This window comes from Entelurus aequoreus, linkage group LG07 (assembly GCF_033978785.1).
Source record: "Entelurus aequoreus isolate RoL-2023_Sb linkage group LG07, RoL_Eaeq_v1.1, whole genome shotgun sequence".
NCBI lineage: Eukaryota > Metazoa > Chordata > Actinopteri > Syngnathiformes > Syngnathidae > Entelurus > Entelurus aequoreus.
The window spans coordinates 60,458,743-60,484,319 of record NC_084737.1 but is presented as its reverse complement, the minus strand read 5'-3'; the positions used below and the strand labels follow the sequence as shown (position 1 = coordinate 60,484,319).

General features: G+C 40.8%; 1 protein-coding gene across 7 annotated transcripts in view; it reads right to left on the bottom strand.

The window, feature by feature from the left end:
* Positions 1 to 9,961: 9,961 nt before the first annotated feature.
* LOC133654105 (diacylglycerol kinase zeta-like) overlaps positions 9,962 to 25,577 on the bottom strand; it is a 307,039-nt gene continuing 291,423 nt past the window's right edge. For 6 of the 7 annotated variants that reach the window (XM_062054125.1, XM_062054128.1, XM_062054123.1 and 3 more), the window contains one exon: positions 24,494 to 25,020. In XM_062054125.1, coding sequence (XP_061910109.1) covers positions 24,936 to 25,020 — 85 coding nt within the window. In that variant the 3' untranslated portion in view covers positions 24,494 to 24,935. Of the gene's footprint in view, positions 10,105 to 11,130; positions 11,218 to 24,493; positions 25,021 to 25,577 lie in introns of those variants that run through there. The other variant, XM_062054130.1, reaches the window with a different exon arrangement.

Genomic DNA, 25,577 nt, shown 5'->3' with positions numbered 1-25,577 from the left:
TATCACACATTAGTTTCACATTTGAAGTTTAATTACTGACATGCATGTACTTTTACACGATATTCTATTTTTTGAGTTTCACCTGTATACTGGAAAGGACTGAGTGAAAATCTACTGGGAGGAAAACATGCAACTTTTCTTTGACTACAATTGAACATTCACCTACTGAAAAAAAGTAGTGTCGTCTGTGGCAAATGGTTGCAAGCTTTTGACCACAAACAGCGTCCCTTGACAGTGACTTGACAGTCACTGTCAAGGGACATTTATCTCGCGGCAAATGTGAACTGGAGCGACTACAGACCGCCTTGAAGCTAGTCAGGATCTATCTCTTGTCTTGCTCATCTAAATAAGAAGGCATTCGTTTAAATTTTACAAATAATGGCAATACCATAATAGGTCAAAATTGCGACATTAATTTATAGTTATTGTGTATGTTTAGATGTTTCAGCACATTGCTTGTACGCCTCGTCTTGATAAAATAACAGCATGGCAATTATTACAAGTAGTGTTGTTGCAATCGATTGTAAAAAAACAAACACTTTGGAGCGATTCTGCCGCCGTGGGCCATGCTGCTGTCTGTCGTTGAGTAATGACGTCATCTCTGCCCGATCGGAATTGTTAAGGGAATCATTTGAAAAAATTACGAGAGATACCGAGGAATTGATACACTGGGAATTGTTTCTAAACAAGAACCGGTTTTTGATTCCCATCCCTAGTTTTGGATCATCCTTTGTCCCAAGTACCGTATTTACAGGACCATAAGGCGCACTTAAAATCCTTTTTTTTCCTCAAAACTCAACAGTGCGCCTAATGTACGGAATAATTCTGGTTTTGCTTACCGACCTCGAAGCAATTTTATTTGGTACATTTACATGGTACACAAGTGTGACCATTAGATGGCAGTCTATAAGACATACGTGTAGACTGCAATATGATGGCAATATGACTCAAGGAAACAACACCAACATTTTATATGTTCCATTGAAAATATAGAACATTACACACGGCACTCAAAAATATATCAAAATGTTTTAGTACGACTTTGGTAAGCTATGAAGCCACACCGCTTGATGAATTGTCGGCGCATTAAACCTACGAGTATTATTATGGTGTGTGTATAAGGTAAGACATATTATCTGGCGTTTTGTTTCTCAATATTATGCAATTAGTTTGCGCGCCTCCACCTTTGTAGTCAGTGCCGAAGCCGTAGTCGATAAGCTTCTTCTTTTTCTCTTTCTTCTTGTTACGGGACATTCATCCTCCGCTGTTGCCATTTCTAATATAAAGTCTTGTAAAGTTCTTACTTATATCTGTCAGTAAACTCGCCATGAAAGCGCTAAAACATACCAGTGTAGTGAGTTTACATTATTCACCCAAGGAACTTTAGTTATTAGAGAGTTCCAGTCTGACAGTTTTTCACAGGACACATTTTCGGCCTTGTTGTTGTTTCTGGATGAGGAGATCTTCTGACACTTCTTCCACTACCTTCCTTGCACGCTACACTGCTAAAACAAAGATGACGGGGAGAAGGTGAGCCACGTAAATAAGAGCGCCCACAAAACGGCGTATCCGGAAGCGACTGTCAGAAAGCGGCTTGAAGATGATCTGTAAAACATAATCTATGCAACATTTTGACCAAATAACCACCATTACTTTTAACTTTAACTTTAAATTTAACTTTTTTAACTTTAACATTACACGTTATGTAGACCATAAGGTAGTTTTCAATTTAGAAAAAAAACTAAAACAATATGACTCCTTTAATGCGCCCTATAATTCGGTGCGCCATTTATATGAAAAAAGATTGAAAATAGACCATCGCCATATGATCCGGAAAATACAGTAGTTGCTGTTGGCTCTCATAAAGTCTGCAATAATTAGTTTTAGTTGTTCTTGTTGCTGTTGGAAATAGCGAGCATTGCTATGAGCTCTTTGATATAAATGCGCCCAGAAAATAAGTTTCGGTAATGCTTAAGGTGACCAAAAATAATGTAAATATTACATCATATTATCAATGTGCTTGTTACTACAAACTTTCAACATACTTACAGCATGTGTATGAAATGTTGTTAGATGTTTTGGGATATTTCTTTTAAAGGGTTAATCGGCAGAACAGATCGTATTGCCATTACCTGCATTGTTAGCCAACTCTTGCTAGCATTTTTTTATGATTTAGACTTTACAAAAAATAAAAATACATGTGTGTCTTACATAGGATTGTGAATAATAGACAAAATTCCAAAAAAGTGTAGGTCCCCTTTAAAAAGTAAAAGTTGATGACAAGAAAACAAACACCTCCTTGTTTGAATATAATATTGATTTGTATTAGTATTATCTGCATTAAAAAAATAATATAGTTATTTTTGTAACTGTACATGTTATATGTATCAATTGTTGCTAATTGCTGCTTTCACATAGTACCTGTCGACCTGCTGATGACAGTTTTCTTTGTGTTGCTCACTAGTGGTTCACTCATTTTATTTCAAAAGAGCCTAGATCCATGCCTTGTCTTGTGTTTATTGTATGTTGCCTATTGTCTTCTTTCCGAAAAAACAAAAATGATATATGAAGAATGTTAATTTCTTGATCCAAACAGAATCACAGTTAGCAAAGTAAGTATATAGACCAGGGGTCTTCAACGTTTCCTGGCCAAAGACCCCAAATTGATGGAGAGATAGAGTAACCCCCTGTTATCTATTTTGTGTAAATTGTCTTTTGATATAAACTTGTCTTAAAAAGGAACCTTGTTAGTCTGCGGTTTCTGAGGTGGAGGGTAGGCTTAGCTCTCTTCTTGTGCTTTTTATTACTGAGTTGCTAGTCTTTCAGTCGAAAGACCTCATTCTGTATCCATTTATCTGTTCACCCCAAACCTTTTGGGGCAGTGTGGCTTGAAAGTTCCTGGTTCGAATCCAGCTTCTGCCATCCTAGTCACTGCCATTGTATCTTTGAGCAAGATACTTCACCCACCTTGCTCCAAGTGCCAATAAACACTGGTTTAAATGTATCTTAAAAATGTAGATAATGGGTTTCAAAATGTAAAGCGCTTCAGGTCTTAAGAGAAAAAAAGCACCATATAAATATAACTCATTTCATTTCATTTTCAAATGTAATAGTCAATTTAAATGTTCAGGGGGAATATATATATATATATTTTATTTGTATTTTTTTCGGGCATTTTTTTGCCAAAGAATGTGATGCCCGTGTTGTAGTACTCTAAAGGTTGCGGACCCCTGTTGAGATTGTCTCAAATAACAATATTTTTGTAAAGGTGTTTCCGCATGATGTTTCAATATTGTTTTCCTAAACCTGTGTACAAGATACATACCATCTGATTGATAATGTTACTGACACCCATGTTAAAGGAACATTTAGGAAATATACAACTATTCAAAAATAAAGGAAACAAATTTCAATGAAGGAAATATTGCATTTTTTAAATCTTTTTTTTGTGCAAGAATATGCTTGAGTTAAATTAAGATTACCTACACTCCTTCTACGAAAAGGGTTCATTACATCTGGTAGTGGTGACTGGTAGTTTAGTGAATGCTTACACATAACATTTTGCACCACATTTTCATCTATTTATTATTCTTATCCTTGCCTTTTTAGTCCAGCTGCTCTTCCCACATTTCTCAACCAATTCATATAAACATTTTCCGGAAAATGCTCACATTTTCCGCAAATCTCCATATTCAGCGGCATTTCTCCCAGTGAAAATTAGTTAACATTTTTTCTTCAAAGGACTCACTCCTCCCCCCAAAGGGAGGAAATGTGTTTATGCTTGGTTGATTGGTTCCATTTTCCTATTTGATGCATTTTGACAATGCTGTCAAATGGGCTAAAACAGTGCTTTATATAGTGCACTTTGTAGGCAGCTGGCAGTCCTTTAGTAGCCAAGAGGTCCTTCCAAGATGAATTGAAGATTGTAACATTGAGTTATCTTCTGCTGTACACACACACACAGTGGCCTGTCTATGTGTTGGCCATCTTAGTGGGGGCAACATTCCCATTAATGATAACCATCTATAAATAGTTTATTTCTTAACCAATTTTCAGGTGGTTTACCTAATTGTCAAAGTCAAAATGTGTGCTACTAATAGAAAATACTTGGTAGAGTCAAAATCTTTTGTTGCTTATGAATGTTCATTCCCAGCTAAATGGGGCATGTCTGTACTCAGTAGTAGTGTGTGTACTGCTTACTGACATTTGTCATCTTCCTACTGCTTGCCTAACTAAAGTAGCATTTTAGCTCATCAGCAGTTTCATTCTGTTTCACAAGCAAATTGATGCCACTTTGCAGCATGCTGTTAAGCGATGGTCTTCAAAAGCAATGGAAGACCATCGGGACGTTCGCAGTACACAGCTTTTTTTTTTTACCCCAAAATAGAACGGATTAAAGAGGGAGGTGCCAGCAAATGGTTGCTGGGGGCAGGGCATGCAATCTCCTACATTTAGAGGGTAGGTAAAGTATGTGGAGAAAATTTTAAATAAAATTATGTTGTATTTATTGATGGTTTTCCTGCGTAACCTCAGCATTTTAGTTCAGCTTCAGCTTTTACAGTATTCACACACACAATTTCTCCACATTTTCGGCCTTGTTGTTGTTTCTGGATGAGGAGATCTTCTGACACTTCTTCCACTACCATCCTTGCACGCTACACTGCTACAACAAAGATGACGGGGAGAAGGTGAGCCACGTAAAAAAGACTGCCCACAAAACGGCGTATCCGGAAGCGACTGTAAGAAAGCGACTTGAAGATGATCTATAAAACATAATCTATGCAACATTTTGACCCAAGAACCACCGTTACAAGTTATGTAGACCACAATGTAGTGTTTTGAATTTAGAAAAAAATTATAATATGACCCCTTAAATGCATTTTATAATTTGGTGCGCCTTTTGTATGAAAATAGAACTGAATAGACACGCTCATTGCCATTACGCCTTATAGTCCGGTGCGCCCTATGGTCTGGAAAATCCGGTATACATACACAGTATATATGTATTTATATCCATACTAAAGTGTTACCATATATATATATATATATATATATATATATATATATATATATATATATATATATATATATATATATATATATATATATATATATATATATATATATACACATATATATGGTAACACTTTAGTATGGGGAACATATTCACCATTAATTAGTTGCTTATTAAAGTAACAAGACTTAATTTTGTGTTATTTGGACACTAGGGGAACATATAAGGGTTAGGGTTAGGGTTATTAATAAGCAATAATTCTGAGGTTATTGAGGGAAGACTCTTAGTTAATGGCTTACAGGTGGTATAATAAGGCCATACAGAATAAGGCATTAATAAGTACTGAATAATGACTAATTAAGAGCCAATATGTTACTATATATACAGGTGTATATATAGTAACATACATGCTAAAAAGTCATATGTCTATGTATATATATATATATATATATATATATATATATATATATATATATATATATATATATATATATATATATATATATATATATATATATATATATATATATACACATATATATATATATATGACTTTTTAGCATGATGTTAAAGGTGTTTAATAGAAATACAAACATGTTTAAAGGATATAGATCCAGCTTCCAGCCATTCTTTTGCAGAAAAGATCATTACCGCTGCTGCTCAAGCAAACTGGTCAAAGCTCCATCTCCCGCTCAAGGCAGCCGTTTCTGATTTCCGGCAAGTCCTACCAGGGCCAACAATGGGCTCCGGCCTGCCCGGGGTGCAATGTGGCACGAGCTCCGTGTCCGACGACGGGATGCTGTCCGGCAGTAGCGCGTCTCGAGGCCCTGCATACTAGAGATGCGCGGTTTGCGGACACAACCGCGGAATCCGCGGATAAACCGCGGGTCGGGCGGGTACATAACGAAAAAAATAGATTTTAAATAGATTCGGGCGGGTGGCGGTTGAACCAATTCGGAAATATATATACATAGTGAGTGAGCGCTCCTTCTGCGCAGCAGGGCGCATTTTAGAGGCCAGGCGCTCTCGCCTGAATCCTGGCACTGTAGATGCCATTTTATTCCTGCATAGTGCTAACAAAAAAAAAAGTGAGTAGACATACAGTTGGATATGTTAAACGAATTTAACGAATTTAGTTAAAAGTTACCTAGGCTATACCAAATAAGCCGATGTCTAACCTATATTGAGTTCGGTCAGCTGAATAATTTTGATGGTTACGTGTTGTTTGGGCGCACTACAATGCAAAGGAATTAAGGCAATTGCGTTGTTTATTGTGTTTTTTTTCTATTCGAGATATACTACTGTGTGTTAATTATTTGGCCTTGCTTTCAAGTGAAGCGCATCTCCGATTGGCTACAATGTAAGGCTATTTAGCCTGCTTTGTTTGTCGCGACCGTCTATTTTCATTATAATTCAAGTTTGATGATAAAGTGCAGTCTTATGGGTTTGATTTCCCTCCTTCAGCTATTTGCCTTGGCCAATAAGTTGCAGGTAATTTATTATTATTATTTATTTAATTTATTTTTGTTTAAATAGGGATGACATACATATGTTATTGTATAATTTAAGTTTGTGCGCGTGATTGACAGCCTAAGGCTTATGAGGCCCATTTTTTAATTTTTTTTTTATTTCAACTTAAAAACGTATGAGCCTATGCCTATGCCTACAACATAGGCTATGTGTTCATCTTTATTTTCCTGCCTGTCGTTGACAATGGAGATTGTCTGATATTTTGTCATGGCTGCAGATCAATCAATAAAGGTTCATCTTTGTTGCGAAATTGTTCACTGTTTCACTGTGCACCCCGCCCTCGTCCCTATTTGAGCATTATAAAGTTAAAAAGTTAATATTGATTGAAATAAATTCAGAAAAAAATGTTTTACCTAACGAAAATATAGGCTTAGTCTTTCTAAAACATTTTTTTAACTTCTTAAAAGCATCGTTCTGCTTGCTGCAACTGCGCACACAAAGTGTGAGGAACGCACTTCTGATCTGAGGGCAGTGGCAACAATAGTCAACACTTTCTTAATGGAAATGACAATAATATTATGATAATGATAAATAATATTATCACGCATTAATATCTCTTAGTCACTAATGCGTGGCCAAGAGATATTAATGCGTGGCACGCATTGAATGTCTCTGCTGCATTGGATCAGTCTCCTTTCTTTAACAGGCAAAAGCATTCTAACCTCACTAATGCCTTGCATCGTCTATATTAGATATATAACAACGGGCGGATGGCGGGTGGGTGTGGTTTTGATAAAATGTTGGTTCGGGTGGATGACGACTTTTGTGATGCGGTTGCGGATGAAATAATTGCCTATCCGCGCATCTCTACTGCATACCCTATTTAGGAACGTCCTCCAAATGGAATTGTTGAATAGTCGACAGATGGCCGACATATTCAGTACTAAAATATAATGTTTTGCAATAAATAAGCACAGATATTAATGATTCTGACATCAATATATACATTTTTACTACGTAGAATCCAAATATTGGACCCTTAAACCTCTCAAAACTTTACTATTGCCGTATTCTGGCCTTAGATTACAAAAAAATCCACTATGTTGACTCACGGCTAAACCAGGTGAGGTTCCCTGTGTGTGATTGACCATTTCAGACTCTAACAAATTGTGCATGAAGACATCACCCACAGCTGATTGATGTGGAACACATCCCAGGAATGAGAACTGAATTGGATACACCTCCAGTGAGGGGGGAGACAGGGTCAGAACAGAGTGGATGTCAAGGCACAGCCAGAGCACACTGTTGACATCGCACTGCTGTGAAATCAGTGTCGGCTCAATAAACTTTACTGTTTTTATTACATACTGTACTCTGTATACTATTATATAGCTTAACTGCACTATACTGTAATAGCAGCAGTACATGCACTGTATAGTAGTAATATCTATAATTTGCAAGTAGTCTAGTAGTAGTGGTGATAGTTTGATTTAGTGTCCCAAATGCTATCTAATTCAAGCCACACAACAGTTAGCTAATTGTAGATATTAGTTAGATGTCGTTAGATAGCTGATTGCAGCTATCTAACGACATCTGGACAGGGTGTGCCAGCGCGGGACAGCCGAACCAAGGGTGTAGTCACCCAGAAAGAGTACAGATCGCACGGGACTGAAATGGCACTGGATGAATGATTGGGCTTAGTGTATGATGTATATGTAAACCAAGTTTTGATCCATTGGCCTATTTTCTTAAGCCCCCCCAAATAATTGGGTGTGATTTTATTTATTTTTTTACAAGAAATTGCAGAACAATTCAATATAAATATTCAGCAATCAATCAATGAATCAATCAATGTTTATTTATATAGCCCTAAATCACAAGTGTCTCAAAGGGCTGCACAAGCCACAACGATAATAATCAATATGAGTTTAAATAAATAATAATATAAATAATAATATAAAACTCATAATAATAATAATAATAATAATGTCTTGCTGACAGAAAAATAACTTAAATAAGATAAGCAAATCACATTACTACAGCTTTGCAGTATAGGTGTGCTACTTAAACTTAATTGATGTAGCTTAATAGCCTTAGTGTTATATTAGAGTAGTGTTTTGGGGGCTCTGAAAAATGGATGCACTGGCAGACTCCTAGTCAAAAAGGTGGAGTTCTTTGGGTGTTTTATATCTTCACTTTTATTGTTTTCAACATAAATGGCATGTTATTGTGATAGTCCATATCACCGATCCATACTGGCCAGGTGTGGGCTGTGGCCCTTGAATTTGACACCTGTGGTCTAAATACCTTAAATGACGATTACAGTAATAACAGGAAACTAACATTATTGCTTTTCAACCATTTCGATTTCTTCAGTATTTACTGTGTAATTGTAATAAAGTAACAACAAAATGTAAGCAAAAAAATCTTGCAAGTGCAAAAATTATGAATCAAAGAGGATGTGCACAGCCAACATATCTTTGGGTGGACACCCAGCCCCTGAAAGAAAGATGTTTCTTTCCACCAGAACCGCCTCTGCTTTCAGGTCAACTCTGTAGTGCTGTGCAAGTTCGTTCACACTGCTATTATCTCTGCAACATTTACATGTTTGCTAGTTGCCTGCTAGCTTTTCAATGCTGTGTTTGGGCCACCCTATTGCTTTCTAAAGATGACTAAAGCTTTCTTGCACTTCCTTGCTAATAAGGAAGTTATTACTACTATACAGTGTTTGAGTAATTCTAATACCGTGTCAAAAAGTTGTGAGCGAAAAGATCTTGCAAGTGCAATTTTTTGCTCGCACGCTTTGCGCCCTCACATCACACAAAGCTCGCTAGCAAACTTAGTGACGCCACTTTTGTATCCCATACCTTAATGTGCATAGTCGTATGACTATGCACATTCAGGACAAGAGGACAAAGACGAGGATTTAAAACGTGTCATCTAGAAAATGTATAAATCGATGTCAGAATCATTCATATTGGCCAAGTCTGAATATTTATTGCAAAATAATTTAGTAATGAATATGGTGGACATCTTGGAAAATGAGCGGCCATCTTCAATCAAAAGAGTAAGGTCCAAGGAGTATTTGTACTAAGTGTGGTGCTTGTATCACAATTTGAACGGTTATTGCAGTTATCCGCTGCACTATGAGAGGCGAAACACCTTTTAAAACAAGCTTCACAGTTGCAATCGATTCAATGCCCTGAGAAAACACATATCCTGTATGTTTTACACAGCAGTCAGTCTAACCTCTGTTTTGGACTTAGTTTTGTCAATGCAGGGTTTGAAGACAGATATAGTCTGCTGGCAATCAGCATTGTTTAGCGCCTTCTTCAATGTCCTGCTTCTGGTCTGAATACCAGCACTTTAGTCACTCGCTCCAACGTCCGAACCGTTAGTCAACTGTACAAGAAATACACAAACAATATTCATGGAAACACATCATTTATAGTTTGTTCTAGTTGATGTGACTTCCAAAGTTTTTTTTCCAGTTGCAGGGTATTTTGCATTTTATTCGCTTTGTCACATAAATCCTGTTCCACAGTCTCCGTTGCTTGGGACACAGTTTCCATAGCGCCAGCCGGTGCAGTCTAACTCCGAATGGGAAGGTTTGATTTTTTCTGTGGATTACACAAATATTTAATAAGACATGGCTCAACCGAATGTGTTTGCAATTAAAAACACAAATGAAAATACCATAAACCAAACGTTAACACTTTAACGGGGACTTATGAAGGTTTTTGTCTTTTCTGACTTAATTTTGTCACAATGTTGGATACTCATGTTAAGAAGACCAAAGCATCAAATGTTAAGGTTCATGCATTTAAGAGTGAGCTTGTTTTGGATTCCTCTGAATGCTGTTTTGGAGTGTTTATTTTAACAGTGGGCCCAGTTGTGATGTCAAAGATTGGCAGATCGACTAATGTGGGCATCCTAGCTCCTCTGCCTCCCTGCTGCTGAAAGAGAGCCATTCAGACATTACTGGTAAAGAACCAAAAAAGAAAGCATGTAAAGTTTAGGGTAAAAGTGCTTGTCTCTGTATTATATAAGTATACATACAGCTAATGTAGAGTTTTTAATCAGGTTGTGCTCTCTGCAGCAGATGTTTTGTAGCTCTGTCTGCATTTTTGCACATTTCCTACATGTTCACCTAGATAAATAGAACTATGCCAGAGGCAGAAATGTGTTAGTTAATTGTAGAAACGGCTTTGTATCAGAAAAACAAAATCCATCCTTTCGCTGCACAGGTGGGCTGGTAATAAAACAAGCTACAGTTACTGCTACTTACCATTCTGTCCAGCATCTACTTCGGAATCGGATTCTGGATCTAATCTCTGTGTTTCATCAGTGCACATTTTTAAGAGAATTTGATAGTTTTGCAAAAAGATTGCTATGGCTGATAGGGTGGAGAAGCAAAGCAGATAAGCTTGAGGGGGCGTGTTTGTTGAGGGATTCATTTGCATCTAAGGGAATGCCCACGACATAGAAACATGTTCAGACATTCTAAAACAAAATATATAAAAAAGAAACACCAAAGCATATGCAAAACATTAAATTTAGACCACTAGGAAGTGTGTTAAATGTAGATTATAACCAGCATAGGTTACTTTTGCAGTAATTGTAAGTGGGGGGAGGAAATATTTTACCTTTGTTTTTTCCTCAAGCTATTGTTTTGATAGTGGAGTGACCTGGAGAAGCAGCAGCGTAACCTTCATCCTGTTGAAATACACAGACTGAAAGAAAAGCTATATTACAAAAAACACTAGCATGTATCAAGAAAATCATCTCCTTTGCTCAATGTTCTATTGGGAGCGGCATGGCTCAGATAATAGTGCGGCCATCCTGAAATGTGGGGGTTCCTGGTACAAATCCAGCTTCCCGCCATCCTGGTCGCCATTGTGTCCTCTTAGCAAGACATTTCCCTCTTCCCACTGCCGCTAACACTGGCATATAAATGTGAATGAATGTTTGGTGGTGGTTGGCGAGGCCATAGACACATTGGCAGCCACCATTCTGTCAGTAGCTGTGGTTACAAATGTAGCTTACCAGCAATCATGTAAATGTTGAATGAACAAGTGTGTTGTTCATTCAACATTTACATGATTGCTGGTGAATCAGTGGTTCTTAACCTTGTTGGTTTCATATGCGCGTTCACCGAACCCTTTAGTGAAAAATAAAATGTTTATTTTTCTTCAAATTCAAGACAGTTATGTTTTTTTTACTGGTGCACAAAATGAGCCGTGTATGATCACCCTGTTCAAAGAACAAAACCAACACAGTGCATGAACTCACAACAAATTACACACCTGCAAATCAGTTCAGACTTCTGCTGTTGCCTTTCAGAGACCAGTTCAGATATGCGTGGCTTCACCTTGGCAAGTGCCACTCACATGTAATTTTCTGTTCCTTTTCTTCGTTTTCCACCCAGACATACAATACTAGTACACAGCTCATGAAAAACACGTTATTGTCATTGTAAGTGGGCCAAAACACTTGTATAATAAAATCGGGGGGTGTGTGCTGGAGCCCATCTCAGCTTATTATTTAGGCTGTAGGAGTTTTTGCGTTTGCTCACGCGTATGGAAAATTAGAGGGAACATTGTTTGGGATATCCATGATACGCCGATAGGGAGAAGTTTTTATTTAGACGATGAGTCGGGTGTGTCTCTGCCGAACCCCTGAGACCCAGGTTAAGAACCATTGGTTTACATGCATGCAATTATTCTGATTTCCCAAATAATGCGACTGAAAGTAAGCATTCAACAACCCATGGAAACGCCTTAATCTAATTGTGTTTGGCTTTTGAAAAGTCAGACTAACATCTAGATTATGCGAGTACATGTGTGCTGCTGGTAGGGACCTTTCGTATTGTGCATGCGCCATCTTAAAGGCCTACTGAAACCCACTACTACCGACCACGCAGTCTGATAGTTTATATATCAATGATGAAATCTTAACATTGCAACACATGCCAATACGGCGGGGTTAACTTATAAAGTGCAATTTTAATATTCCCGCTAAACTTCCGGTTGAAAACGTCTATGTATGATGACGTATGCGCGTGACGTCAATCGTTGAAACGGAAGTATTCGGACACCACTGAATCAAATACAAAAAGCTCTGTTTTCATCTCAAAATTCCACAGTATTCTGGACATCTGTGTTGGTGAATCTTTTGCAATTTGTTTAATGAACAATGAAGACTGCACAGAAGAAAGTTGTAGGTGGGATCGGTGTATTAGCGGCTGGCTGCAGCAACACAACCAGGAGGACTTTGACTTGGATAGCAGACGCGCTATCCGACGCTAGCCGCCGACCGCACCGATGATCGGGTGAAGTCCTTCGTCGCGCCGTCGATTGCTGGAACGCAGGTGAGCACGGGTGTTGATGAGCAGATGAGGGCTGGCTGGCGTAGGTGGATAGCTAATGTTTTTAGCATTGCTCTGTGAGGTCCCGTTGCTAAGTTAGCTTCAATAGCGTCGTTAGCAACAGCTTTGTAAAGCTTCGCCAGGCTGGAAAGCATTAACCGTGTATTTACAGGTCCATGGTTTAATAGTATTGTTGATTTTCTGTCTATCCTTCCAGTCATGGGTTTATTTCTTTTGTTTCTATCTGCAGTTAAGCCCGATGCTATCACGTTAGCTCCATAGCTAAAGTGCTTCGCCGATGTATTGTCGTGGAGATAAAAGTCACTGTGAATGTCCATTTCGCGTTCTCGACTCTCATTTTCAAGAGGATATAGTATCCGAGGTGGTTTAAAATACAAATCCGTGATCCACAATAGAAAAAGGAGAGAGTGTGGAATCCAATGAGCCAGCTTGTACCTAAGTTACGGTCAGAGCGAAAAAAGATGCGTCCTGCACTGCACTCTAGTCCTTCACTCTCACGTTCCTCATCCACGAATCTTTCATCCTGGCTCAAATTAATGGGGTAATCGTCGCTTTCTCGGTCCGAATCGCCCTCGCTGCTGGTGTAAACATTGGGGAAATACACCCCCCGCTACCACCAACCCCCCCCCCCCCCACCCCCACCCCCACACACCTTGTAGCGTCCCGGAAGAGTTAGTGCTGCAAAGGGTTCTGGGTATTTGTTCTGTTGTGTTTATATTGTGTTATGGTGCGGATGTTCTCCCGAAATGTGTTTGTCATTCTTGTATGGTGTGGGTTCACAGTGTGGCATATATTTCTAACAGTGTTAAAGTTGTTTATACGGCACCCTCAGTGTAACCTGTATCGCTGTTGATCAAGTATGCGTTGCATTCACTTGTGTGTGCGTGCAGAAGCCGCACATATTATGTGACTGGGCCAGCACTCGTTGGACTGGATGAAAAGTGGACGTGACGATTTTGGGGAGGGGCACTGAAATTTGGGAGTCTCCCCGGAGGGTTGGCAAGTATGACAATTAGCAGTGAATGCTGTGTTACCGCGGCACCGCCACTGTACAGTATATAATCGGCAGGCCAGCTCTAGTGTTAATTTGATATCGCCTCAAGGGCCAAGTGAAATTACAGGACGGGCCACTTTTGGCCCGCGGGCCAGAGTTTGACACCCATGATCTACATGCTCCCGCTAGGTGACATCATACGCAAATACGGTGTTAGCTTTCACTGTTAATGCTGATGACATCCAACTTTACATCAAAACTGTCAACTGTCCACTTTATTGTCAATTCTTCACATGTATAAGACATACAAGGAATTTAAATTTCATTTTCAGCACAGTCCCACTCAAGAGCAGACAAACATTACAGGGAGACAGAGCAGGACCGCTGACGGGTAAGCCAACTTACCGGCGCCCCTTAAAAAGTTGGGAAATAGGTAAACATTTGAGGGGGGGGGGGGGTGAAAAAATATTTAGTCTAAGGCTGGACTCCTGGGGAGAGGGTTCAGACTGAGGTCAGGAAAAAAAAACCTCAATGGCCATAGCACACATGAACATGTTACAACAAGTCATAAGACTTGCAACATAGGGGAGGGAGTAGGGGCTACGGAGGCAGGCTGCTGCTGTCTAGCGCTGCCCAGCCGCCCATCACCCCTAAGGGATTCAAGCGTCGAAGGCGTGGGATGTATAGGGTATGTGCGTGTGGCGTATATTTTTCATGGATGCATGTGTGTGTGTGTAAACCTGCAGCGTGTCTCTGTTTCGCGACCTTGGTGTTCTTGCATCCGCCAGTCAGTCCAAAGTCAACAACAACAGGTGTTCATTAGAGACAAGAAGTGAGTTTGTTGTGTCTTTGCCGCACTGTCCTTCGGGAGTCTCGAAAGCCAGGGAATCAATCCAAATTAGAATGACTTGTTTGCGAGCGAAAATAAAATGTGCTTTTCACTCCTAATTTTCTATTACTGGTCCTCAAGTTCATCCTGTAGGGCAGACGGTCCGATGTTATCCGAATCACAAGTGTCCACAGTTCTGCCCGCATACTCAAATCATTTATGGTAGCTTTGAAGTACTTGAAGGCTGCCAGCAACTTCCAATTTGTCGACAAACCAGAGCAACACTTCAGCAGATGCCCTGTTGTCATAATTCTGAATAAGTGGATATCTTCACGTCCTCGACTGAAAGGGTCACCAGGCACGCGGCACTCCTTTTTCTCCCAAGAGTACGTTGTATGTCCAGCAACAACCGCTCCGTCAAAACAGGCAGGTTACCCTAAACCCAAGATCTTGTCAATTTCGTTGGGATGCCAGTTAATTAGTTCCATTGTTTAGATTTGGAGAGCAGTGCAAAAAGAGGCAACAATAAAGTTAAGACAGGACAAGACAAAGAAGCAAGCAGGGGAGGAAGTGGAGCGTCCACCCTCGATGAGTGCCAGGGAAACCAACACGCCAGATTGTCACCTGGAGGCATCCAGCAACTTTTTGTATCGTAACGCTAAGAAAACGGAAATGCTGATTATCGGTCCTGCAAGGCACCGGCACATTTTTAATAATACCACCTTAACATTTTACAACCAAACAATTACACCAAGCGACTCTGTAAAGAATCTCGGTATTATCTTCGATCTAACTCTCTCATTTGAGTCACACATTAAGAGTGTTACTAAAACAGCCTTCTTTCATCTCCGTAATATCGCAAAAAATGTGTTCCATTTTGTCCACCACCAACGATAAGATCAAAATTCATGCGTTCTTAATGTCTCGATTATTGTAACATATTATTTTCGGGTCACCCCATGTCTAGCATTAAAAGATTACAGTTGGTACAAAATGCGGCTGCTAGCGTTTTGACAAGAACAAGAAAGTTTGATCATATTACGCCTATACTGGCTCACCTGCACTGGCTTCCTGTGCTCTTAAGATGCGACTTAACGACTTACGCATAAAAAACGAAACGGTCTAGCTCCATCCTATCTTGCTGATTGTATTGTATCATATGTCGCAGCCAGAAATCTGCGTTCAAAGAATTCCGGCTTATTAGTGATTCCCAGAGCCCAAAAAAAAGTCTGCGGGCTTAGAGCATGCCATCTTAAAACTAATTTGTATACTCTTGCGTTTAAATAGACCCCTTTTAGACCAGTTGATCTGCTGTCTCACTTTTCTTCTCTGTCCCCCCGTCCTGCGTGGAGGTTATCAGGTGACCACGGATCAGCCTCCATTTCGTTGGGGTCCCTGCAGGTGGGGCGGGTGGTTCCCGTGGCCCCGTGCTGGGCGGTCCTGCGGCGGCTGACTTGCGTGGGGCGGCCTGGGTGAGCCCCGCCATGCTCTCCGGGGAGGGTCGTGGGGGCCCAGTTGCTGGTAGGGCAGGGTTCCCTTCCGGCTGCATAGAGTCTTTGGGCCCCTCAGGGCACAGCATCTCACCTTTCTGCCCGCGTGGGGGCTGGTGGTCCTCTGCCGGGCGCTTCTGTCTATGGCAGGGCTCTGGAGCTGCATAAGGCTCTTTCATGCCTCTGCCCTGGCTTCCTTTGGCTTGTCTTTGACATAAAATTTCAATAAATAAGGACTATTTAATTTGAATTAATTATATTTTATTTAGTTAGTTTATTTCAATGTTACAGTTGTTATTTTGGAGAGTTATGTGATCTTGTAATACAAAAATAAAACATTTTAATATTTTGTCGATTGAAATGTAAGTCACACCTCCTATGTGTCATCTTTTGTTGCCAAGCAATTGTATTGTTTTTTAGCAGTCAACATCCAGTAAGCTAGCAATTGACGGAAAATACAACATTTAATGCTTCATGAAGCATTAGACAGTTTGACTTTACTGTTGATGAGGTTGGTTGATGTGTGCGCTTAATATGTGCGGAGAAAATAGCAAACAACAAAAAAAATCAAATGTTGAAGACATTTCCAGAACAAACACACAGCATTTGCAAAAAAATACACAGCTGGATATGACCGAAAAAGAGCAGTTTTGGAACTGCTACGGAAAGCTGATCAGAGAAAATAAACTTGTTGAGTCGTTTTCTGTCTAGTGTTGGATTTCATAAATGCTATTTCATAAGTGTGGTGAAACTATAAGTGGCATTATCATCATTTTAGGGATCAAACAGAGTTTGCGGCTCTCTGTGGGTTTTATTTGGTGGGAAATAGGCTCAAATGGTTCTTTGTATGGTGAAGTTGCAGACCCCTGGTTTATGGCCTGCTGCTGGCCGCTGGGGTTCCTGTCGCTGGCCGGCCTGGCCAGTAATTATTTCATTACTCTTGAAATAATTAAAATGTCAATATATTTAAATAATCAATTTACCTTTATCAAATTTAATTACAATTTATTGAATTTACTTATTTAACTTTATTTAATGTATTTGCTATCCATCCATCCATCCATCTTCTTCTGCTTATCCGAGGTCGGGTTGCGGGGGCAGCAGCCTAAGCAGGGAAACCCAGACCTCCCTCTCCCCAGCCACTTCGTCCAGCTCCTCCCGGGGGATCCCGAGGCGTTCCCAGGCCAGCCGGGAGACATAGTCTTCCCAACGTGTCCTGGGTCTTCCCCGTGGCCTCCTACCGGTCGTACGTGCCCTAAACACCTCCCTAGGGAGGCGTTCGGGTGGCATCCTGACCAGATGCCCGAACCACCTCATCTGGCTCCTCTCGATGTGGAGGAGCAGCAGCTTTACTTTGAGCTCCCCCCGGATGGCAGAGCTTCTCACCCTATCTCTAGGGAGAGACCCGCCACCCGGCGGAGGAAACTCATTTCGGCCGCTTGTACCCGTGATCTTGTCCTTTCGGTCATAACCCAAAGCTCATGACCATAGGTGAGGATGGGAACGTAGATCGACCGGTAAATTGAGAGCTTTGCCTTCCGGCTCAGCTCCTTCTTCACCACAACGGATCGATACAGCGTCCGCATTACTGAAGACGCCGCACCGATCCGCCTGTCGATCTCACGATCCACTCTTCCCTCACTCGTGAATAAGACTCCGAGGTACTTGAACTCCTCCACTTGGGGCAGGGTATCCTCCGCAACCCGGAGATGGCACTCCACCCTTTTCCGGGCGAGAACCATGGACTCGGACTTGAAGGTGCTGATTCTCATCCCAGTCGCTTCACACTCAGCTGCGAACCGATCCAGTGAGAACTGAAGATCCTGGCCAGATGAAGGCATCAGGACCACATCATCTGCAAAAAGCAGAGACCTAATCCTGCAGCCACCAAACCAGATCCCCTCAACGCCTTGACTGCGCCTAGAAATTCTGTCCATGAAAGTTATGAACAGAATCGGTGACAAAGGGCAGCCTTGGCGGAGTCCAACCCTCACTGGAAACGTGTCCGACTTGCTGCCGGCAATGCGAACCAAACTCTGGCACTGATCATACAGGGAGCGGACCGCCACAATCAGACAGTCCGATACCCCATACTCTCTGAGCACTCCCCACAGGACTTCCCGAGGGACACACAATGCCTTCTCCAAGTCCACAAAACACATGTAGACTGGTTGGGCAAACTCCCATGCACCCTCAAAGACCCTGCCGAGAGTATAGAGCTGGTCCACAGTTCCACGACCAGGACGAAAACCACACTGTTCCTCCTGAATCCGAGGTTAGAGTATCCGGCGTAGCCTCCTCTCAAGCACACCTGAATAGACCTTACCGGGAAGGCTGAGGAGTGTGATCCCACGATAGTTAGAACACACCCTCCGGTTCCCCTTCTTAAAGAGAGGAACCACCACCCCGGTCTGCCAATCCAGAGGTACCGCCCCCGATGTCCACGCGATGCTGCAGAGTCTTGTCAACCAACTTGTATTTGCTATATAAATTTTAATTCAAAGCTACAATGTTTTTTAATCTATGATGTGCGTGCGTGTGTGTTTGCCTTAACTCTCACACAGGAACTGTATGGAACTGCAGAGCATCAAGGCTCTACAAAACAGTATACTTAACACATAAAAAAATTATGAATAATGAATCGAACAATGCTTCAATGTCCCATAATCCAAATGTATGTATTTATTGATATTTAAATGTTTATTTATTCATATATCTTTTATATTACTTATTATCAAGACCAACCTGTCAGCACTCTCTTCAGATTGAGTACAGCTGTCCACTCATATCTTTTAAAACCTAGCTCAATGCTAAACTAACCCAATGCTAACCTAGCTCAATGCTAAACTAATAGTGACACATCTCTCCGGCCCACGTCCAACGTGCAGCACGTCACACACCCTCGTCACAATGACAAATCTCTTATCTCAAAATGTCTTCCAGCAGAGCCTCCCTTTTTTCTTTTCTTTTTTTCTTACTGCGTCACACGCACATACACACAGAAAAATCACCAAAGAGCGAGAACCTTTTTCCGTAATCAAAATCTCAGAGCCTTCTTACAAACTATAGTGTCACACAGTTACAATCACCAGCACAGTTAAAAAACAAATTCAACAGTGAACTATTTTTCTCATCCAGAAGCACAGCTGTATTATATCAGAACCTTAAAAGTAATAAAAAAACATTTATCATTCACTCTGAGCTGGACAAAATAGCAAGGGGGGGGGGGAGTTCGGGACTTCCCTGCTTAGGCTGCTGCCTCCGCGATCCAACCTCCGATAAGCGGAAGAAGATAATTAGATGGATGGATCATTCACTCATATGTTTTCTGTACATAAACTTTGTCTACCTTCTCATAAACACACACATTTTGGACAATTTCCCAACTTTTACAGATTAGTGGGGGTGTGAAAAAAGCATGAAGGGAGGTTGCGTGAGGGTGGGAGTATGTTTGCCTTTCAGAGGAGGGAAATAAAACAGCTCAGACTCAAAGGTGCTACACAAGTGTTATTAAAATACGCATATATATAAAGCCTACAGACATCGTGTCTGGTCAGTCCATATAGTTTCACCAAAGCTCTACCATATGCAGCCCGGTCTTCACCTGTCTATACTGCAGCAAATTAAACAGAACGTCGTGACAAATATCAGCTCAGTTGATCTCCTTTACCGGAGTCACTGAACGGTCACCTAATATGAGGCTTTTTCCCACCGCTGCAGTTTCCACATAGACAGATCAAGGCACCAACAGGAGAGACATTACGTTATGGAGGCCAAAATGTTGAAAGCTCCCGGGAGCCTGAAGGGAATGTCAGAAACAAAGACATTCCAGAAGATGTTGGGAACCAAAGCAAAGAAGAAACTGACAAGTCATGGACAAACATGATGATATTAGGCACAGTTCGAGCGTGCCAAGACAACAAACACAGAAGCCGTTACTCGACAGGAATGACATAAAGACATTGAATAAATTATCATATTTTATTAGTTTGTATCCATTTTAATGATTGTTACTTAGAGCATTTATTTTGTCAAATTACCACTTTTGACTGTAGTTTATTTGAATATTTTCGAATGTCCAATGTCAAAAATGTCCAAACTTTGGAAAAAAGTTGAAATTGATATAAGGGAGGACTGGTGAATGTGAAATGATAAATGCCAGATTTGGAATTAAATTAAAATAGCAACATATCATTTAACATGCAAATTCAAACGTTGACAATTTACAATAATGGAGACACATCTAAGAATAGTTAAGACAGTGCTTCTGATTCCACAACCATATTTTGGACATTTCTGACCTACCATGAAGAGTGATATAAAGTTACAAAGTACTGGTCAGTGTTTTTACTCTTCTCAGGAGAACTACTGGAACTGTTTGGTGGACCCCTGTATTTTCGAATCGAGTCTGAAACTCATATACAGACATAAAATTGGACTTTGGTCTCTGGACAGGACGGTCCAGAGTGTGCACACATTGCTCGAGATGGACGATCGAAAATAAACTACCTTTCCGCTAACCAGGACAGAACCTCTGACGGCAAACAATTTATATCCTTTGATATTTTCTATTGTCATACTTTTCTATGCACATATATTGTTATATATTCTCACATGTATGCATTTGGTCTTAAATTTTGATCTGGTATTACTGTTTTGTTGTATTAATTTGATTATCAAATGTTAATGGGGTTCGGTGTTCCTGATTGGCTTGTGTATGAAGGACCATTGAAATTGTTCAGAAATGACTCCCACTCATAAAACCGCATCATCTAAGATGGTAATAATACCAACTTAGATGATGCGGTTTTTCGACTGGGAGATCATAGCTGACCTGTCGGTCCCCCAAGGCTACACCTAAATTTAGCATAAAATGGGAAAAACAGGGTGTTCCTCTACGGACGAAGGTTAATGGTTTCATTTACGTGGGGCTTGTGCGAGACCTACAGGTGCGGTTAGCTGAATTAGGATTTATTAGATTTAGGATTTATTAGATTTAGGACTTTCCTATTATACAGAGCTTTCCTATTATAAAAGATGGTGGCGCGCATAGACACAGCGGTTCGGGGGCTCTCCAACAGCAAGCAGAGATTTTTGCTAAATTAAGGGTTATACACGTACTGAACTATTCAATCTTAGACAAGCTTATTCTAGGAGTATATTTGCAGGACTGGACTCATTCCCCACAGAGATTACTCGCTCTGCTGAATATAAAAAGGAAGAACCACTGGAGTCGATGCGAGAGGAGACAGAAGCGAGGCAGACGATCAGGCATTCACACCAGGCTGCGAGCGGTTCCACACAAACCGGCACTATCGAGCCTTGTCTTCACAAACGCGTGCTCAACAAAGTGGATGAGATTAAACTACGGATTTTCAATCGCCGTTTAAACAGCTGTATAATCGTTATAACCGAGAGCTGGCTGCACTAAATCATCCCGGACTCAGCACTGGAGCTTATAGGCTACTTTATTCATCGGGCAGAACGCACATTGGCTAGAAGAGATGTGCGCGCTTACATAAACAACAGCTGGTGTACCAACATCGCCGTAACAAACAGAAACTGCTGCCCAGATGCGGAATTTTTAACACTTTTACCTGCCAAGAGAATTCACTGGTCTTCCTCACAACAGTGTACAGTATGTTTACCTCTGCACTAATGCTAAAATAGCCATGTGTAGAAAGAACAAAGGAAAAAGAGCCATCAATCTGTCAATCCTTTCCGTGTCCGGGCCAGGTAAGGTTCCCCGTGTTGAGTCAAATTAAGCCGCAGGCTCCACTCCTGGTGGTGCCCTTCTGTCAATTCCTTTAAGTTTCAGCTTTGTTTACCAGAAAACAAAATAACAACCCTGAGGGCATCTTTATTGTAGCAGAGGACTTTAATCACTCCAACCCAAAATGTGTCCTCCATGATTTCACAAAAACGTGGCCATCACAACAAAAAACAACATTACACTTGACCAGGTTTACATAAACATCCGTGGTGCATACCAGGTTCACTCATCCCCCCAACTTGGACAATCAGACCACCTTTCCCTGTCCTTGACACAGCCTCATCGTCAGATCAGACAGTGCAGGTCTGGAATGAGAGGCCCCTTCTGCACTCCAGGACCGTTTTGAAGACACCACATGGGATCTTTGAAGAACAAGACATCGAGCGCCACACCTAATCAGTACTGTCTTACATTATCTTCTGCATTGACTATGTAACCACAAAAAAACAGGTCAAAATATTCCCTAACTAAAAACCCTGGTTCTTCAACAATGTCAGAATGCTGCTCGAAGCCAGGGATGCGGCATTCAGATTCAGGGCGAAGAGCCCGATAAGACTTAAACAGGGGCATCAAAACTGCTAAATTAAAATACAAGCAGCAGATTGAGGCTAACTTTAAAGACCACAACCCCCGCTCCATGTGGAAAGACATCAGTAACATCATCGACTACAGAGTCACAAGCTCAACTCATTCTTTACCCGCTTTGAGGACACCTCCAACGAAAAACACCCAACAACAGTCTGCACATAAACCAGTAAGAGGTAAAACATGTCCCCAGCTTTAAGTTCCTGGGAGTGCACATCTCAGAGGACCTGAGTTGGAGCCTGAACAACTCACACATCATCAAGAAAACACAGCAACGCCTCTTTTTTTTTTAGGATCCTGAAGCGCAACAAACATGGATGACTTACAATGACAAGGATGAAAGAGAACATCCATAGACAAGGCTCCTCTTGTTTTTTCTCTTTTACTTGCTTGTGATTCATATTGTTGTTTGGAGGTCAACTCCTCACTTAGCTTACATCTAACTGCCCGTCGGCGCATCTGACAGTCAGCTGCTGTATGCTATCAATCATGGTGGTGGGGCATCATGCAAAACCCAAATAATCATTAACTTAGAATTTAATGACAGCAACACATTGCAAAACAGTTGGCACAGGGGCATTTTTACCACCGTGTTACATGGCCTTTCCTTTTAACAACACTCAGTAAACGTTTGGGAACTGAGGAGACCACTTTTTTAAGCTTTTCAGGTGGAATTATTTCCCATTCTTGCTTGATGTACAGCTTAAGTTGTTCAACCGTCCCGGGTCTCCATTGTGGTATTTTACGTTTTGTAAAGTGCCACACATTTTCAATGGGAGACAGGTCTGGACTACAGGCAGGCCAGTCTAGTACCCGCACTCTTTTACTACAAAGCCACGCTGTTGTAACACGTGCAGAATGTGGCTTGGCATTGTCTTGTTCAGCAAGACAATTATTTCATAAGCAGGGACGTCTATGAAATATACGTTGCTTGGATGGCAACCTGTAGGTACCTTTCAGCATAAATTATGCATTCACAGATGTGTAAGTTACCCATGCCTTGGGCACTAATATACCCCCATACCATCACAGATGCTGGCTTTTCAACTTGCCCCTATAACAATCCGGATGGTTATTTTCCTCTTTGGTCTAGAGCAGTGGTCCGCAACCTTTTTGTAGCTGGGGACCGGTCAACGCTTGAAAATTTGTCCCACGGACCGGGGGGAGGGGGGGTGGATTTTTTTTTTTTCCATAAAGAAATACAATCATGTGTGCTTACGGACTGTATCCCTGCAGACTGTATTGATCTATATTGATATATAATTTATATATTGTGTTTTTTATGTTGATTTAATTAAAAAAAATTAAAAAAATAAAACATTTTATTTTTATTTTTTATTTCTTGTGCGGCCCGGTACCAATCGGTCCGCGGACCGGTACCGGGCCGCGGCCCGGTGGTTGGGGACCAATGGTCTAGAGGACACGACAGCCACAGTTTCCAAAAACTATTTTAAATGTGGACTCGTCAGACCACAGAACACTTTGCCACTTTGCATCAGTCCATCTTAAATGAGTTCGGGCCCAGCGAAGCCGGCGGAGTTTGTAGGTGTTGTTGATAAATGGATTTCACGTTGCATAGTAGAGTTTAACTTGCAAAGATGTCAGATGTAGTGGCAAACTGTAGTACTGACAGTGGTTTTCTGAAGTGTTCCTGAGCCCAGGTGGTGATATCCTTTTGTATTAGCAAAAAAACAGCGCCACAGACCCAATCAATGCGTTTGTGCGTGGCCTTAGTGAAAACAAACTTCAGGCTGTGCGGCTGTTCACCGGTAAAAGTGCACCAAACAAAATGGCCTTTTGAAAAAATGCAGGAGTTATATGCCACCCTGCCCAACTGCGACACCCCAAATTACATCCCTGCATGGGAATGTACAGAAAATATTGTTGTTTGTGTGGACATAGCCTTAATTTACTCCATAAACTTTAGTCAAAAAGACAATAGAAGCCATCAACACTGATAAAATATAATAGCAACACATCTACTTTATCATTCACATGGAGGGAAACATTTGGTACAGGCATAAACATGTAATAAAATAAGAATGAGAATGTCATACATGGCAAAAACATTGAACTACGCAACATTTTGGTAATACCGTAAATCTGTTTTCAGACATTTACTTGTCCCCAGAAAACAAATTATGAAGTTTTTAAGACTGTCAATCTATTGTTAAAGTCATGTGTCATAAAAGAACATAACACATAGCGTGTGCATACACACACAAACACAATAACGTAATATTTACTGAATCTGTGAAAATAAAATGTCCTGAGTTACTTTCCTGACATTTTAAAGTTGTCATCAGAACTTTTGGTCAAATCTCAATTGGCATCTTCTAGCACGTTGGCTCTGAAGATGTTCAGACAGCTGTTTCCTGGTCTTCCCTCTGGATCATTTGATAGTGTTGTCGGTTCCCGAGGTAGGCTGCCAGGTCTGCATCATTCGCTTTTTCAGCCCGGTTCTTTGGGGTGTCGCCCTGATGAATAAGTTTTTATTTATTTAGTATTTCAAAATGTTGTATGTTTAACAAAAACAAATAAAGGTTAAAAGTTCATTGTATTTGATAGAACAAAACAAGTACTTGATCTTCCAAAAACTAGCAATTTTGAAACCCCAAAGATCTGCAGCACCCATGCAGCACACTAATTGGTCCATTCAGCAAGAAGCCTAGCGTTAAAGACGCCGCCGTTAAAGACACCACACCGGCTCCATAATTTGAAAATGAAAGAAAGACAAGATTACAGTCAATCACCCTCACTCTAGAGTTCCATTATATTCTCACCTTGCAGGCAAAAAAATATTTTAAAAAAGGTGTAGGACTAGCCTAAACTACTTGGGAGGAGCTCAGGAGGTGGGACCACACTCAACAAGATATCCATTAATAACAAATGCCTGTCCAAAGTTTGCAATAAACTCCTAAATGATTCAGACCAAAGATGACCAGAAAGGAGACCAAAACTGAGCTAATTGTGGTACCAATTAGCTCAGTTTTGGTCTCCTTTCTGACTTGACTAGCCATTTTCGAAGGGGGAG